Source organism: Diadema setosum, chromosome 13, assembly GCF_964275005.1.
Source record: "Diadema setosum chromosome 13, eeDiaSeto1, whole genome shotgun sequence".
Lineage (NCBI taxonomy): Eukaryota > Metazoa > Echinodermata > Echinoidea > Diadematoida > Diadematidae > Diadema > Diadema setosum.
The window spans coordinates 20,744,195-20,758,652 of NC_092697.1; the positions used below are offsets into that span (position 1 = coordinate 20,744,195).

Genomic DNA, 14,458 nt, shown 5'->3' on the forward strand with positions numbered 1-14,458 from the left:
GATTGACCCTACGTAATGCACGACGTTGCGCTTCGGTGTAATCGGTTGTGAAGCGCAGAGCGCGTGGTTGATGTGGCATGCCCTCCCTCATGGTGTGCGTACTACGTTATTGTACGTCCGAGTGGAATGGAATATTCCAGTCATTGTCTCAGCGGTTTGCGGGTCGACCGCTCTCTACACAGTGAATACATACTACTATACTGTGTACCACTCCAGTCTATCATCGGTGATGGTGCCAGCGTGTAGGTGGATTTCAAGGCATTTGATGGTTACAAGCCTGTATTTATGTAGAGATGTCCGTTTATTTCATGTAATGATTTGATGTCGATTTTGGGGTGTGCTTTGGAACCTGTCTGAAGAGGAGAATATGGACAATTACCTTGGTTACACTACTGAAACAATGTACAGATACCAGCATTCACGTAGTATTAGACGGAAAACGCCCTACAATGACAGTGACATTGACGAAGACGACTGTATATGCCTGGTAAGTATTTCGCTGCCGCAGGGATGATATATATTCTCTGTGCTGTGAGGGTAACTATCTATTTTATAATGTACGACATGTAACTGTGAAGCTGTGCTGGCATCTTCTCTATGGCTATGTGTTGTATTACGTTCATGCTTTGCGTGTCTGTTCACCAACTCGCAACGTCATTTTGGACGCAGGCGACATCGGATGCATGTAATATATAAAACGTGTACTGCAGTATATCACGTTCGTAAAGCTGGTAGAATGTGTAAATACACGTCATGTCACTGCCGAGACATCATGGCGGTACTCGGTCAACGAAGATAAGGAAAAAAAAAAAAGAAGAAGAGTAAGAAGAAAATACAACACAATTAAATTTCCATTGTACACGCAGATCCGTTTCAGATTTCTGTTCCATGTCCAGCAACACTACCACAATGACATGGTATGGTAATGGAGTCATGAAAGAATGGCCTGGCCCCGGGGAGGGGGGGGGGGGGTGAGAGGGGGTATTCCCCGAACACAATAATTGAAATAATTCACCTTCGGTGGAATACATGCTATTGTATCGAAAATCAATGAAAAGTGTAAGAAAAATAGAATATGTAAAACGCCTATATGAGCTTATATGGCTAATGTGGTATCTCTCGCCTCTAGGCCTCCTGTTCCGTGTACGTGTACGTGTATGTGTGTGTGTACGTGCACACTGTGTACACGTCTGTGCTGTGGAGATGGAAAGGGCGCAGCGCGCGCTTACTGTATATACGCCATGGCAAAATTAACGGAAGTGAATGGAGTGGTGACTGATAGCATGACAATACAGTGTACTGGTATACTCGCACGAAGATAACGAGGAATGTAACTGACAAATACGAGAAAAAGACCTAAATTTGTTCGTAATTTTTTATTCTACTAATCAAAGTATTTGACAACCTATCCGGGGTAATTGGGAGCAGTTCGTGCACCCGCTGCGTATGGTCAAGTGGTTGTGAAAATTGTTACTGGTATAGTAAATGCATTATATCTTTTTTCAGTAACCATGGTGTCGGGGCCAGTAACAGCGTATTGTTATTGTAGGCTATAAATAAACGTACTGTGTGGTAATCGTAGCATGAATCTGTGCATATACAACTGATAGTGATGCCTTTTAAAGTCACATCCATGTTTGCAAAACGGCACAGGCTGAAATTTCATGACAAATGTCGCGTAATAGCGATAACGTTTTATAGTCTGTACGTTATGTTTATATGGTCACTTTTTGCCCTTTCAGGTAATCTTATCTATCTTTTGCTTGATTTTAAAGGGATGGTACAGTATTGGTGGAGATGAGAATTGGACTTCTAACTTTTTTTATACCAAGAAAACACTTATGAAATACTACATAGCTAACAATTTTAAGAGGAATTCAAAGTTTATTTGATGAAAATCGGGTTTGGAAGTGCTGAAACATCCAAAAACAAAGTAAAACAGAGCGATCGTAATAAAGTGTGGGTCCCACACTTATTAAAATCGCTCTATTTTGGATATCTCAGCTACATATTTCAAAACCAATTTTCATCAAATAAACGTTGAATTCCTCATGGAATTACATGGTCTTTCATATTTCATAAGAGGTTTCTCATTATCTCACCAAAAAATGTTAGAAACCTGAAATTAGGTCTCAAACAAAACTATGTGCAATTCCTTTAATCAATCCATGAGACGGGTGACAACGGCTGATACCTGTATTTACATATATGCATGAAAGTACATCGTAATATTTGTATAATGAAGTTATTCCTAGTTCTTCCACTTGCGATTATTTTCCACCCGTGGTCCTGAAAACATTTTTTTTTTCTCTCCCACCAATGGACAGAATGATTGTTTTTTCTTCAGTCACATGAAATCATGTGATGTAAATATTAAAGTAGAAATACACTCCAGAATTTTATCAATTTTCAATAAAGAAGAGAAAAGAAATTTATGCAGAACAGTGCATAAATGATCAAAATCGGAAAAGAAATCATAAAGTTATGACATTCGGAAAGTTCAACATTTTTTGGGAAGCACTTCTTTATCAGTTGTTATGAATATTCAAATCAGAGAGTCGATGATGTCATGCTCTCACAATGTCTTATTTCATTTTACATACAGAAGTGACATAAATCTCATATTTTCAGCTGTATGAAAATAAAACTTGCCTTAAATCCACCCAAGATAAAGAGAGACAAATGTTAACTCTGATATATTTTGGTATTGGAATATGCTCTCTTACTTGTATGAGCTAAAAAATAATCATTTTTCCGAATTTCATATAATTTATGACGTACAAATGTACATGTTGTACATGAAAAATTGTGACGGCATGAAATCATCAACTCGGTCATTTGAATATAATTCCTGAGTGGTTGTTTGAATAATTTCATGTAACACACTTTTTAGATCCGCTTCTGTATTACAGGGGCGGATCTTGTAAATACATATGTATGTACGTGTATACTTCCCCGACTCACTCTACAATTTTTCAAAGTAGGACATGGCAGATTCTTTGGGATTATTTGATAACATGTGAATGCATATTTCTTCCGACACAGTATTTGCTACCCATGTTTTTTTTTTCCAGAATCCTAGTAACAAGGCCACAACAAGAATCCTCTCCATCCGTGCATCTACATTGTACAGGGAAATATAGCATGGACTACTGCAACAACATGAAGGATATTTTTCTTTCCTTTTGGTATAAAAAAAGAAAAAGAATGCTGTTGATCAGCCCCTTCCCGTCTTATCAATACTAACAATGGCGAGATGTCGCCTTAATTTCAGTTACGCATATGATTTATCTTCTTCAACATGAGCTTTTCCTTACTAGTTTTTCTTTCATAATGATAACTGATGTTCATTTGATGGCAGCATTTGATGGCAGTATTAAAAAACAATCATTATTATCATGCCCTCATTATGATTGTGGTTTATTTCAATATTCTCCCCCTGCCCCCCCCCCCCCCCCCCACTCAAACGATGCTCCTGACAATCGTGATAGGTACTTATCGAACACTTGAGTACGTGTACACGGGAACGCTCGCGTTTATAGGCAGTTCAAGCGTTGCGAACATTATATTTCAGACAAAATGTGCAACTTCAAAAGGTCATTAAGAGAACAGAATATTTTCATTCTGCACTCACACAATGAAATCACACACATGTGAGCCTAATCCATAAACAGTGGGATTTTCAGTTCATTTTAGCACATCATAATGGCAGTTATACTGCATAAAACGTCTGCCGTTACGGACATTACTTTTTTGACATAGTATGTAAATGACTTTTTGCACGCCTGTTACATTCATTTAAAATTCTGTGACATTTTAAGCGCAAAGTTAGCCCATTTGCTAGTTAAATTGAATGGGAAAGTAAGGTTTCATTAGAGTAAAGTTAAATTTAGTGACACAGATGACACATGTACCTTCTAGAGCCATATTTATGGCGTTGCGGACATTATATTTTTAAGCGGTACGGACATTACAGATTTGTCCACTTTAATCAAGGGGTAGAGATGGTATGCTTGCATTAATATTTTCTATCCGTTTCACTTGGATGATAATACACATTTGAAAATGTTGCCATAGCCCTTTCATGAGATCTTTGATTTAATTGAGGACTATTTTTTTCAGTATGGACACCTACTTATTTAATTGGTTGATTTTGTTGCACTGTATTTCCTTAAGAATGCACGATATGTCGGTAAAGCGAAAGGTCAAAGTCTGTCATTACTTACTGAGAGAAAGATTGAGAGATATTTGACGATGATGTCGCAAATCCGGTGACATCTACACCTGACAAAGGTCGCTCATAATTTCGTACCGACTTTTCCCTTTTTTCATTAGGGCATGAGGCATTGAAACAAGATGCCTTTGATGCATTTGATATCTTTTCTGTGTTCGTTAGTTAGAATCACATTTTTAAGAACAGAAATGCAAAGCAGATGTAACAGAGACAAATTAATAATAATCTTGTGGTGAATGTCTGTTAGTTTGGAATTCCGAGATCCGTGATCTTCACAATCAAAACCGTTTGGTAATGGTATAGATGGTATTAAAACTGTTATTTATGTGTGTTGAGCTACCCTGACTAATAGAAATACATGTACTTGTGATAGTACTCTTTAGACAGCTTTGATGATTCAGACAGAGATGAGGTGTTACGGTGCTACTCTTCATCGGTATTAGCAGTAACAGGGAGGTGTTCTCTCACTTCCCTGGTAGTAATAACATTATCTAAGATGCTCCGTCAACCAGCCATCTTGCATACAAAAAAAGGGGGAACCCCACACCCTCGGACAGTGCAGAGATATAACACCGCGCTGGTAGAGGACAACTTGCCATATTTTGGGTACTAGTAATACCAAAGTAATTAATAGCCGGTCAAACAGAAGTTTTAATTGCTGGACATGATCATCCCAGGTGCCACTGCATACCAAAATTTCATCAATGAATATGACACAGTGGTCAAGTCAGACAATCGGTTGTCTTGATGATGTTGCCAGTGCATATTTCATACCAAAGGACATGACCTTGCACTGAAACAGGTACTACACTGTAGTTAGTATGTTATTCCCCTCGCTTTCTGAAAGAGGTAAGCCAGGAGCTCTTTTATTATGCTGGATATTCTCATCAATATCGTTATCGTTGTCCTATACTATGGTTGTATCAGTCTCCTTATGCAGCTATGGCGGGACTGGAACTTAAAAAGAAATAAGAAATCATAACTTTGAACAGATTGTCTGATTTTCTCAAACGTCTTTAATAACTTGTTAATATCCAGACATTCACTCAAATGACTAAATCGGGGTATATAGATGGGTATAATGAATCGAAAAAATTGACAAACAAACAAAATAGTATTTGCCATGAGCACATAATTATCATTCTCACTCACATGCCATGTGCTCTTTTTATGCCTCGAAGGGTGCCGGAGGCATTATTATTATTATTTTTTTATTGTTGTCATGATCAACAGTTTCTGGACATGAATTGTAAATGATGGATCTTGCAAGAAGGAGAAGTACTTTGCTTTATACGGACGCCCATAACATAATACCCATAGACCATAGTTACAAATGTACGTATAATTATCATTCCTTCCTTCCTTCTAACAGCAACTTTTTCCTCAACCAAAGAAGAGAATGTATACAGCTGTCCCAAATGTATTGGGGCAATTCCATGGGAATGTGGACATGGCACTAAAATTTCAAGTTTATTATATTGCAAAAGAATTACTCATTATGTATTACCCATATATTGAAGTTGAAGAAACTCAAAGAATTATATCAATCGGTCAAATATTTCCCGAGAAACAGCTACAAATGTTCAAGACAATTTTTAGTCATCCAAATTGCTAAAATGCATGCTTAACTTGATATACATTTTTTAAAGAAAAATTCTGCTAACACTTCAGTTAATTCATTTTAAAGAAGCAAATTGGTTCTACTTCAGTCTCCCATGAGAAAATTTCTATACCACCTTCAAAAATTTTTTATCACCACCTTAAAGTTCAGCCCTTGAGCCATGTAACGCGAGTTACCGAAACAAGAAATATTTTTCATTCTGAAGGAAGCAGTGGAGGTAATTTGTTGGGAATCATAATTTTCTAAATTCATTACACCCTGATACTGTACACAGGATGTTGACTTGAATAAACACTGTCATCACATTAAAAAATGTCAATGAAAAGTGTAACGCGAGTTACCGGTATGTAACGCGAGTTACCGACTGTAAACACAAGTTTCCACCAACGTAAGCAAATTATAACACTTAATTGAGCTATATTATGGTGAAAACAATAAAATCCAGTGTTATACACACTATGCTGGACTGAAACAAAGGAGAGTAGCCTAATAAACTGTGATTGTATAATACTAGCATCAAGGCCACTGATCACATGCCACATTGAGGAGTCTAGCCAGGCTTTCACTGCATGTGTACATGTACTTCTTGCATGTACATCCAGCAGTGAACGAGGTTAACGTAAAATTTATCTTCTGAAATTCCTGCATTAGTATTACAGATTTTTTTTATTACAGAATGCTATGAAGCAGCAAGTGTTGGTTCTAATCCTTATTCGGTGGTCTAGTGAAAATGACGCCTGTCCGGAGATCAGGAGGTTGTGGGTTCGAATCCGGCCTGCTCAAGTATGTGTGCCCATGCTTTTTTATCATGGCTACTAATAAAACACTGATCAATTCAGTTTTTATTATGTTGATGTAGGGCAATTTGTCAATTAGTTGCAATAATAACATCTCAACGAAAGAATTTCATGAATTTGAATAATTACGCAGTATCCGCTGCATGATATAAGGATTAGAACCAACACTTCCTGTCGGGCGGAAGTTCGGTGGTCTAGTTCCGAGATGATGCCCGTTCGGAGATGAGAATACTGCTCGAGTACATGCACGCCCATGACTTTTTTTTTTATCATGGCTACTACTAAAACACTGATCAATTGAGTGCTTAATAAATTTAAGTTGATGTAGGGTAATAAGCCAGTTCGTAATTACACTGTAGCTCATGTACACATTGGTACAAATGACCTTTCTTTTCTCTCAGTTGGTTCGGCACTTCACTCTTTTTCAAAGCGGCAATAATGCATAAAACTTGCCCGACATAACAATTTATGGAATTCATGTTCAAAAAAAGAATGAACTTGCATTTGGATCAGGGGATCAGAATACTCTCATCAGTTTACAATTAGCAAGCATCCATTTCATTGTTTTGTATTGAATGCAGTAACAGCTTATTTCCTTTTATATTGCGAAATACCATTCTTGCTGTCAGGTGGATGTGCTGGCAAGCATCATTTAGATAAGGATCACATGAATAATCATCGCATCACAGATGCTTATATCAGTGAATTTACAAACCAAAATGCCTGTTGGTACAAATGAACTTTTTCTGCTCATGCGCAAAGTGGAATTACGAATTGGTCTATTTGTCAAATAGACCCCGTTTACAGTGCGAGGCTCGGCCGCGGCTCGGCCGCGGCCCAGCCCAGCCCCGCTTCAGTGTAAAAGCTTCAGTGCAAAAGGCCAAATGCGAGGCCAAAATTGGCCTCGCATTTGGCCTCGCTCTGGAGGTGGTCTCGGCCGCGGCCGAGCCGCGGCCGAGCCCGGCCTTTTCTCAGTGTAAACGTAAAGTGGGCCAAATGCGCGGCCGATTTTAGTCTGGCTTCCAAACCCTCTGCCTGTACTATTTTGCTGTTCAGGATATTAACCCCCTCAATGTCGAAAACTAGTATAGTTTAAGGTGGTTTTGCCCTGCAAAGGATTTTTTTTTTCTTCGGCAAAGGCATTTGCCCGAACGGTGACTTCGTCGCCACGGAATTCATTTGGCAAAGGGTCTGAAAACCAGACAATACCAAATTGCATTTGTTTACAAGCAGAGCGCCACTACGACAACATATTGAAAGGTTTGAATCAAAAGCGCGGCCGAGCCCGGCAGTGTAAACGGACAAAATTGCGGGGCCCGGCCTCGCAATTGGGGCTGGTCTCGGCCGCGGCTCGGCCCAGCCCCGCACTGTAAACGGGGTCTCAGTTGCAAAGAAATTAGAGTTTTCAAAAAGACAGGATTTTAATTTTTGAAAGATTGTAGGCTTATTTGTTAACTTGTCGATAGGGTTTGATACTTTTATGTTTTGTTTTTAAAAAATTTCAACATCTTTCATTTTTACACTCTGAAAATTATGTACTTATACACCTAAATCATCTGGGTATATATTGAAACATATTCAGGGTCTCTATGAGGAGTGAAGCTCTCTTTAGTCTTAAACACATTCTTCTCTATCAATTGGGTTGATTAGTAAAATATTTGTTTAACATTTATTCATTTTACTATGTACTAAGCATCTCTCAAAATATTCAACACAAGATTCAGTGCCATCAGAACAGTTGTATGTCATCAATTTGTGTCACCCTGTATTAGTGGACATAATGTAACGCGAGTTACCGTAACGCGAGTTACCGATATAAAGGCTCCCTACATTTTACCAGGTCATTGTTACTCAACTTTGATAGTGTTAATTCATGAGTCCTAACCCACTATCAATTCAAGGTAGGAAAACTTTTATCAGGATTGTCTAGTATGAGGAGACTTTCCAAAAAGAGGCCTTTATAGAATTGACCATGTCCTTTTTGTGTAACGCGAGTTACCAAAATTAAATGATTCAAGAATCCCAACATGTTTGTCCTTTATTTTTCTTTTTGGATTCATTTAGTTGGTGTATGTCTACTTAACCAATGATGAAAAAAGTAACTTGTGGATCCTTCCAATTACAAAGATATTGGCACATTATCCCATAAAATGAATGTACCCATTATTTGTAACGCGAGTTACCGTGGAATTGCCCATTGTCATTTTAGGTGTCAAATGACATTTGTATTGACTTTTGCCCCCATATCCGTCTACAGATCAACCTCTAGCAATACACATATAAGTGAAAGGGTATCCACCCTCGTGAGATGTAATTCTCCCTATCTTCATCGTGACAACTCACAGTCTACATAACTGTATCAACCATTCCATTCTTTATCTCCCCTTCTGATCTTATCAAGAGGAGGTATACGTTAGAGATAATTTCGTTAATTATGTTTAGAAATGTATTTATTATTGATTATTATCAATGATATATGATTTCGATAAACCGGATTTTATGTTGTTGGTATGGTTACACCTCGAGGTCGGAGTCAATATTGTTCTCGGACAATAGCTGTATACATCTCCTCTGTACAGACAGTCAAGAACCATACTTCCTTTCATGCACCATAACCTTTGGCTTTTTGATGCTATCATGAAAGCACAGAAAGATATCATTGTTGCCCTGCGAATAAAGCCCCCATAACAACACTGTCCCTAACAAAAGATTGGCGATCAGCAACATACCCACGCAAGAAAGTAATCAGGTCACGTTTATTTCACACGTGACCATCCATCCACTCGTGTGGTGGAAAGTTCACAGAAATTCTCCATGAGAAGTGTGCGTAATTTGAAACAGGGTGATCAAAAGGATTTCTACTGCAATATTATGCGTGAAAGGCTCACTGCGTGCTGAAACTGGTTTCAAAGTAGACAAGATGGACAGATTAGTTGTTGTGACATTATATTTTTGCTCAAGAGACAATGAAGGATTAGGATTTCTCTGTGCCCTATAGCCCTTCATACCCCTTTCCTACCGTAATTTGGCTAAAGGCCCCCTCACACCTTAGGGAATTGCCTGAAATATGACTTGCTATGGCTGGCGAAAGGCATTTTTTGAAAAATCGTTTTCATTGGTAATTGATAGTAAATCATATTTACCCTTCGTGTTTGGGTTCGTACACCTTCTGAACTAACAGTTGCGATTATTCAAATTTGCACGGGATTTTTGAACATGTTTAAAATTTCCCGACGAATTGAAAAACCGTCTGTCATCTGCTTGAATTTGCATCTCTTATTTAGTCTGCGGTAATCGTTCGTTTATCATTCGTGTGCTATTGTCACGCATAGTCCCTCATCGCGCTTTTGCCAAGGTGGACCTCTCGAAAGAACCCTAAACGAAGCAACACGATGACTAAATATGACTTTCGCATAGAAACGAAGATACTATGACAAACGTATTTTCGCTTGCCATCTTCTATGCGAAGGGAAACCAAGATTGACTTTTACTAAATTTGAATAGCGATGCATACACGAAGGCAAGTCTAAGAGATACTATGACAAACTATGGATTGCGAAGTGATACGAATAAGAGCAAATGACCTGACGAAAAAATTGGCGAATGCTGAGCTGCTCTCTGTGACCAGCCACTCACCACGCTACTCATATATAAAATATAAACATTCTACCCGAAAGTTTCAAAGTTTCTTCAGAAAAATGGAAGATGCAGCCCGCCTCAGAGTCCAGTATTTACTGGCAATGGCTCAGAATGAAGTTATACATCAGCAGCTGAACCTACACCAGTTCATCAGAGGCCGCTTCAGATGGAGACGAGGCTTCAGACGACGTCGTATCTGGAGAAGGACGTGGCTGAACCCTGCCAGAAGAAGGGCTTTTGGAATCTACGACCAGCTGTTTGTTGAGCTCCGAAGAGAGGACCCTTTGACTTTCGAGAAAGACATGAAGAGAAACACTTATAATACTACTATAACACTATAATATAATATTATTATAAGAAATTATTGTAATAAATACATCACAAGTTTTCAATAATTGTTAACCGAATTGTAATATTACCTTGTGCTGGTGCCTGGTTGTGGAGTAGCATCTCCATCGTCATCATCACCGCTGGCATTACTGGCAGCATCCTCTTGATGTTGGCGCAGAGGTGGCGTTGGAGACCGTGCGGGCGTAGGAGACCGTGACTGTGGACTGGCAGACTGTGATTGTGCCTCTGCGGGACTGTCAGGAGGAGGCGGCACTTCAGACTGTGGTTGTGAGCATTCCGAGGTTGTGGATTTCTTCCCGGTTGATGCAGTCTTTCGTGCGTTCCCTCTGCCTTTGCCTCTTCCTTTCATGTTGCGTGGATGATTTCTCTGGCCGCACTGAAATCTGGACGGACCTGGTCGCTTTTATACTCCCCGAGGAGCGCGCACACACATACGAGAACGCCTGATCTATTCTTTCGTCTTCGTTTCCAATCGCACGCCATATCAAACCATTGCTCATTGTTCGTTCGTCTTATCGGGTCATATCAACCCTTCGCTCGCCTTCGGCCGCAATTTACTCAAAGAAGTGAACCGAAAAAATCGTTATCCTTCGCATGTCATATATCCTTCGCTTACCATTCGTCAATCATATTTGACTTTAGTTTATAATCGGATGATTTGAAGGCAATTTTATTTGAAATCGTTGAATTCGAGCGTATTTCGTGCGTTTTTCCCATTTGTCCCCCTTCGTCTCCCTACATTCGCTCATGTATGAGGGGGCTTTAAAGCTGGTATCTCACTGAGCGGCGAACGTTTGCGAACGTAGCGAATTTGAGATTCGCTTCTGCCATTAGCGACAGTTAGCGATGTTTAGCGACAATTAGCATCACTGGAGAGAATGTTTGCGACAGTTTTGCAAATGTTAGCGACAGTTTTGCAAATATTAGCAACTGTTTGCAAATCCCTTGCGACAATTTGCGAATGTTTTGGGACCTGGAAAAGTACCAGGCGATTTTGTATAGTCAGACCCATAAAACGAACGTACAACCTTCCACTGCATTCAGATCTCTTGTGATCACCGTTCAAGATGGATTTCCAGAATATGAAAGTGAATTTTTGCCAAGAAGAGGCTCAACGTGCTGCTAGCCTTGAAGGGCTGCTTTTTCTGGCTGCTGCTATACAGCTATCGTGCAGCTTTAACTCTTTTATGTGCCATGTTCGCACGCTCGACTGTCGACGGCGTGCCAACTTCGCATATTCTGCTCAAACGCACAAAGCCGCCCAAACCGATCGATAAATAGCCAAATGTCACAGTAACATGAAAATGTTCTTTTGATTCCATTCCTGTCACATGTCATGTAGCTTGCATTTTATGTGGTGATTGGCTATCAAATGGTATTCCCAACTCGATTTGCTACTAACTTCTAAGTTTTGGGCACTGTTTTGTGTGCAAATATCATGCCTCTACAGTAATGTATAGCTACTGGTAATTTAAAAGAAAAACGGTCATAGATCTGTCATACAATTTACATCAGAGGAAAGCGTGGCATTTTCTCTAAAAATTTGATGATTACATGACCAGGGTAACGAAAATCAATTGCACGTACATGTACATGGATTTGAAAAGCTGAATGTTTCCCCAGAGTATGACTACATTGCTATCTCAGAATAACGTGGCACACAGGGCGTTTACACCACGGCACATAAAGAGTTAAGAGAAAGAAGATGAAAAACAAGAAAGGAAGAAGAAAAGAAAGACTGGTTGTTGCAGAGGACAGACTTTGGTCAATATGAAAAGCTTTTGCAGCAATTACATGATGGAGATGTCAAGAGCTTCAAGAACTTTCTTAGAGTGGAACCTTGCCTGTTGCAGGAACTTTTATATAGGAACCATTATGGTTACTGTCTTGTTCGCTAGCAGTGGCGAATCAACTAAAGCGACACCGTATAACGACCGTTTGCGAATTCTTACGAGTGTTTTGCGAATGTTTACAACTGTTAGCGAAAATACAAATTCGCAAAGAAATTTTGAACATGTTCAAAATTTCTTTGCGACAAGAAAAACTGCTTGCGACAATAAAAACCGTTTGCGAACTTTCTTGCAACCGTTAATGAACCTTTTGCAACCCTATACGAACCCTGGCGAAATCCCAAATTCGCTACGTTCGCAAACGTTCGCCGCTCAGTGAGAAACCAGCCTAATAGGGATAAGCAATCAGACTATAAAGATTTTCTTCCGTCTTTCCGTCCAAAATGTCAGAGCTAGCTCATCCTGTTTGTATGGATTAATAAAGAACTCTGACAACATTGAAATGCACACAAATGTGTGAACTTGCAAATGTATGTACGTATCAAGTTCAAGTGTTTTGAAACCGTATTTTCATGTTTAGTATATAGGTTTTCCCGGCCAATTTCGCACTTTTTTCAGTCCAATTCCTAATTGCTGCATTCAATTTAGCACAATTTAGCCTAGACGGCATGTTCGGTATTTCAATTTTATAATCTTTTCATTCAAATTCATTTTGGAGCATTCAAAAAACCTTTTACATCATTCGAATCAGCACTTTTTCGGTTCAAATTCGTAAGACAAGCACCATTTCGCAAATCGTTCATTCAAGTTAGCACGATGTAGTCACGTGATCACGTAAACGCTGCGCTCGTTCATTCGAATTCATTCTTGGGCATCCAATTTCGCATTTACTGCAGTCAATTTAGCAGACACGTTTATGCTTTTATTCTGATATCACCTTCGCAACAGTACTTTCAAAATAAGTGTATGTGTTTATAATGTTCGATAGCATTATTTCATTCACAGATACATTGATCTTAAGTTTGTTTTGTCAATAATTGGGAGAAGGCGGTTTCAATTTACATGATTATTTCTTTCATCTGCATGTTTCATTATTTTCATTTGGTGGGTGCTAGATTGCGTTAATAATCATTAGGAATAAATAAAAGTTCTTGGATCAGCTCTAGCCATCAATTTGTCAAAGTTCTTACCCTCAAATGCTTCTATGATTCTTTCCCTGTTTTCTTGAGTGATACGCCTGTATCTAACTCGTGCTGCCATGACGGGACATAAGAAAGTGAAGTGAATCTATGGTACTGGTGCAAGCATGGCAATTATAGTTCTGATAACATGTATGGAAGAAGAGGGGCGTTACAGAACAACAAATTTGAGTTATTTAGGGTCAAAGATACCTTTACTATATACTTAACAGTGTGTGGATGAAACAAAAATTTACATTTAAATACGCATAAATCACGGTTCTCACCTTTTCAAAATAGAAATAACATTACGCCAATTTGAATGAACATGTTTGGAATTTGACTGCCCATACGCGAAATTGAATGACTGAAATACCATTTTCCGCCAGTGCTGGCGAATTTGAATGACTGACGAGCACGTGCCAATTTGAATGCCCGTTTTACGAATTCGAAAGGCACATGCGCGAATTTCATTGACCGAAATGCTAAATTGAACGAACAAGTTGCAATTTTGAATGACAGAATATGCAGTGACGAGGATTTTCGCTAAATTGAATGAACCTTTTATCAAATGGACTGACAAAAGTGCGAAATTGGCCGGCAAAACCTATATTACAATATCATTATGTACATCTATCAATCAGCCTCTATTGCGGTGCCAACGCCCGTACTCTCACTCATGGTACAAAGGAGCATTAGTATCTACGCAATATACCGCCTCAAAATTCGCTCTAATTTTGCGAGACTTTGGTTTTGAACAAAATATTATTGTGATGCATTACCTATGAAATAATTTTGAAGTACCTTCTAATGTGATTTTTATACAAACTATGCACATTGCAAAGAGT

General features: G+C 39.0%; 1 protein-coding gene across 1 annotated transcript in view; it reads left to right on the plus strand.

The window, feature by feature from the left end:
* Nucleotides 1-266: 266 nt before the first annotated feature.
* LOC140236987 (alpha-N-acetylneuraminate alpha-2,8-sialyltransferase ST8SIA3-like) overlaps nucleotides 267-14,458 on the plus strand; it is a 38,371-nt gene continuing 24,179 nt past the window's right edge. Inside the window, exon 1 of the mRNA XM_072316936.1 lies at nucleotides 267-487. Within this exon, the coding sequence (XP_072173037.1) occupies nucleotides 368-487 (120 nt within the window). The 5' untranslated portion in view covers nucleotides 267-367. The remainder of the gene's footprint in view (nucleotides 488-14,458) is intronic.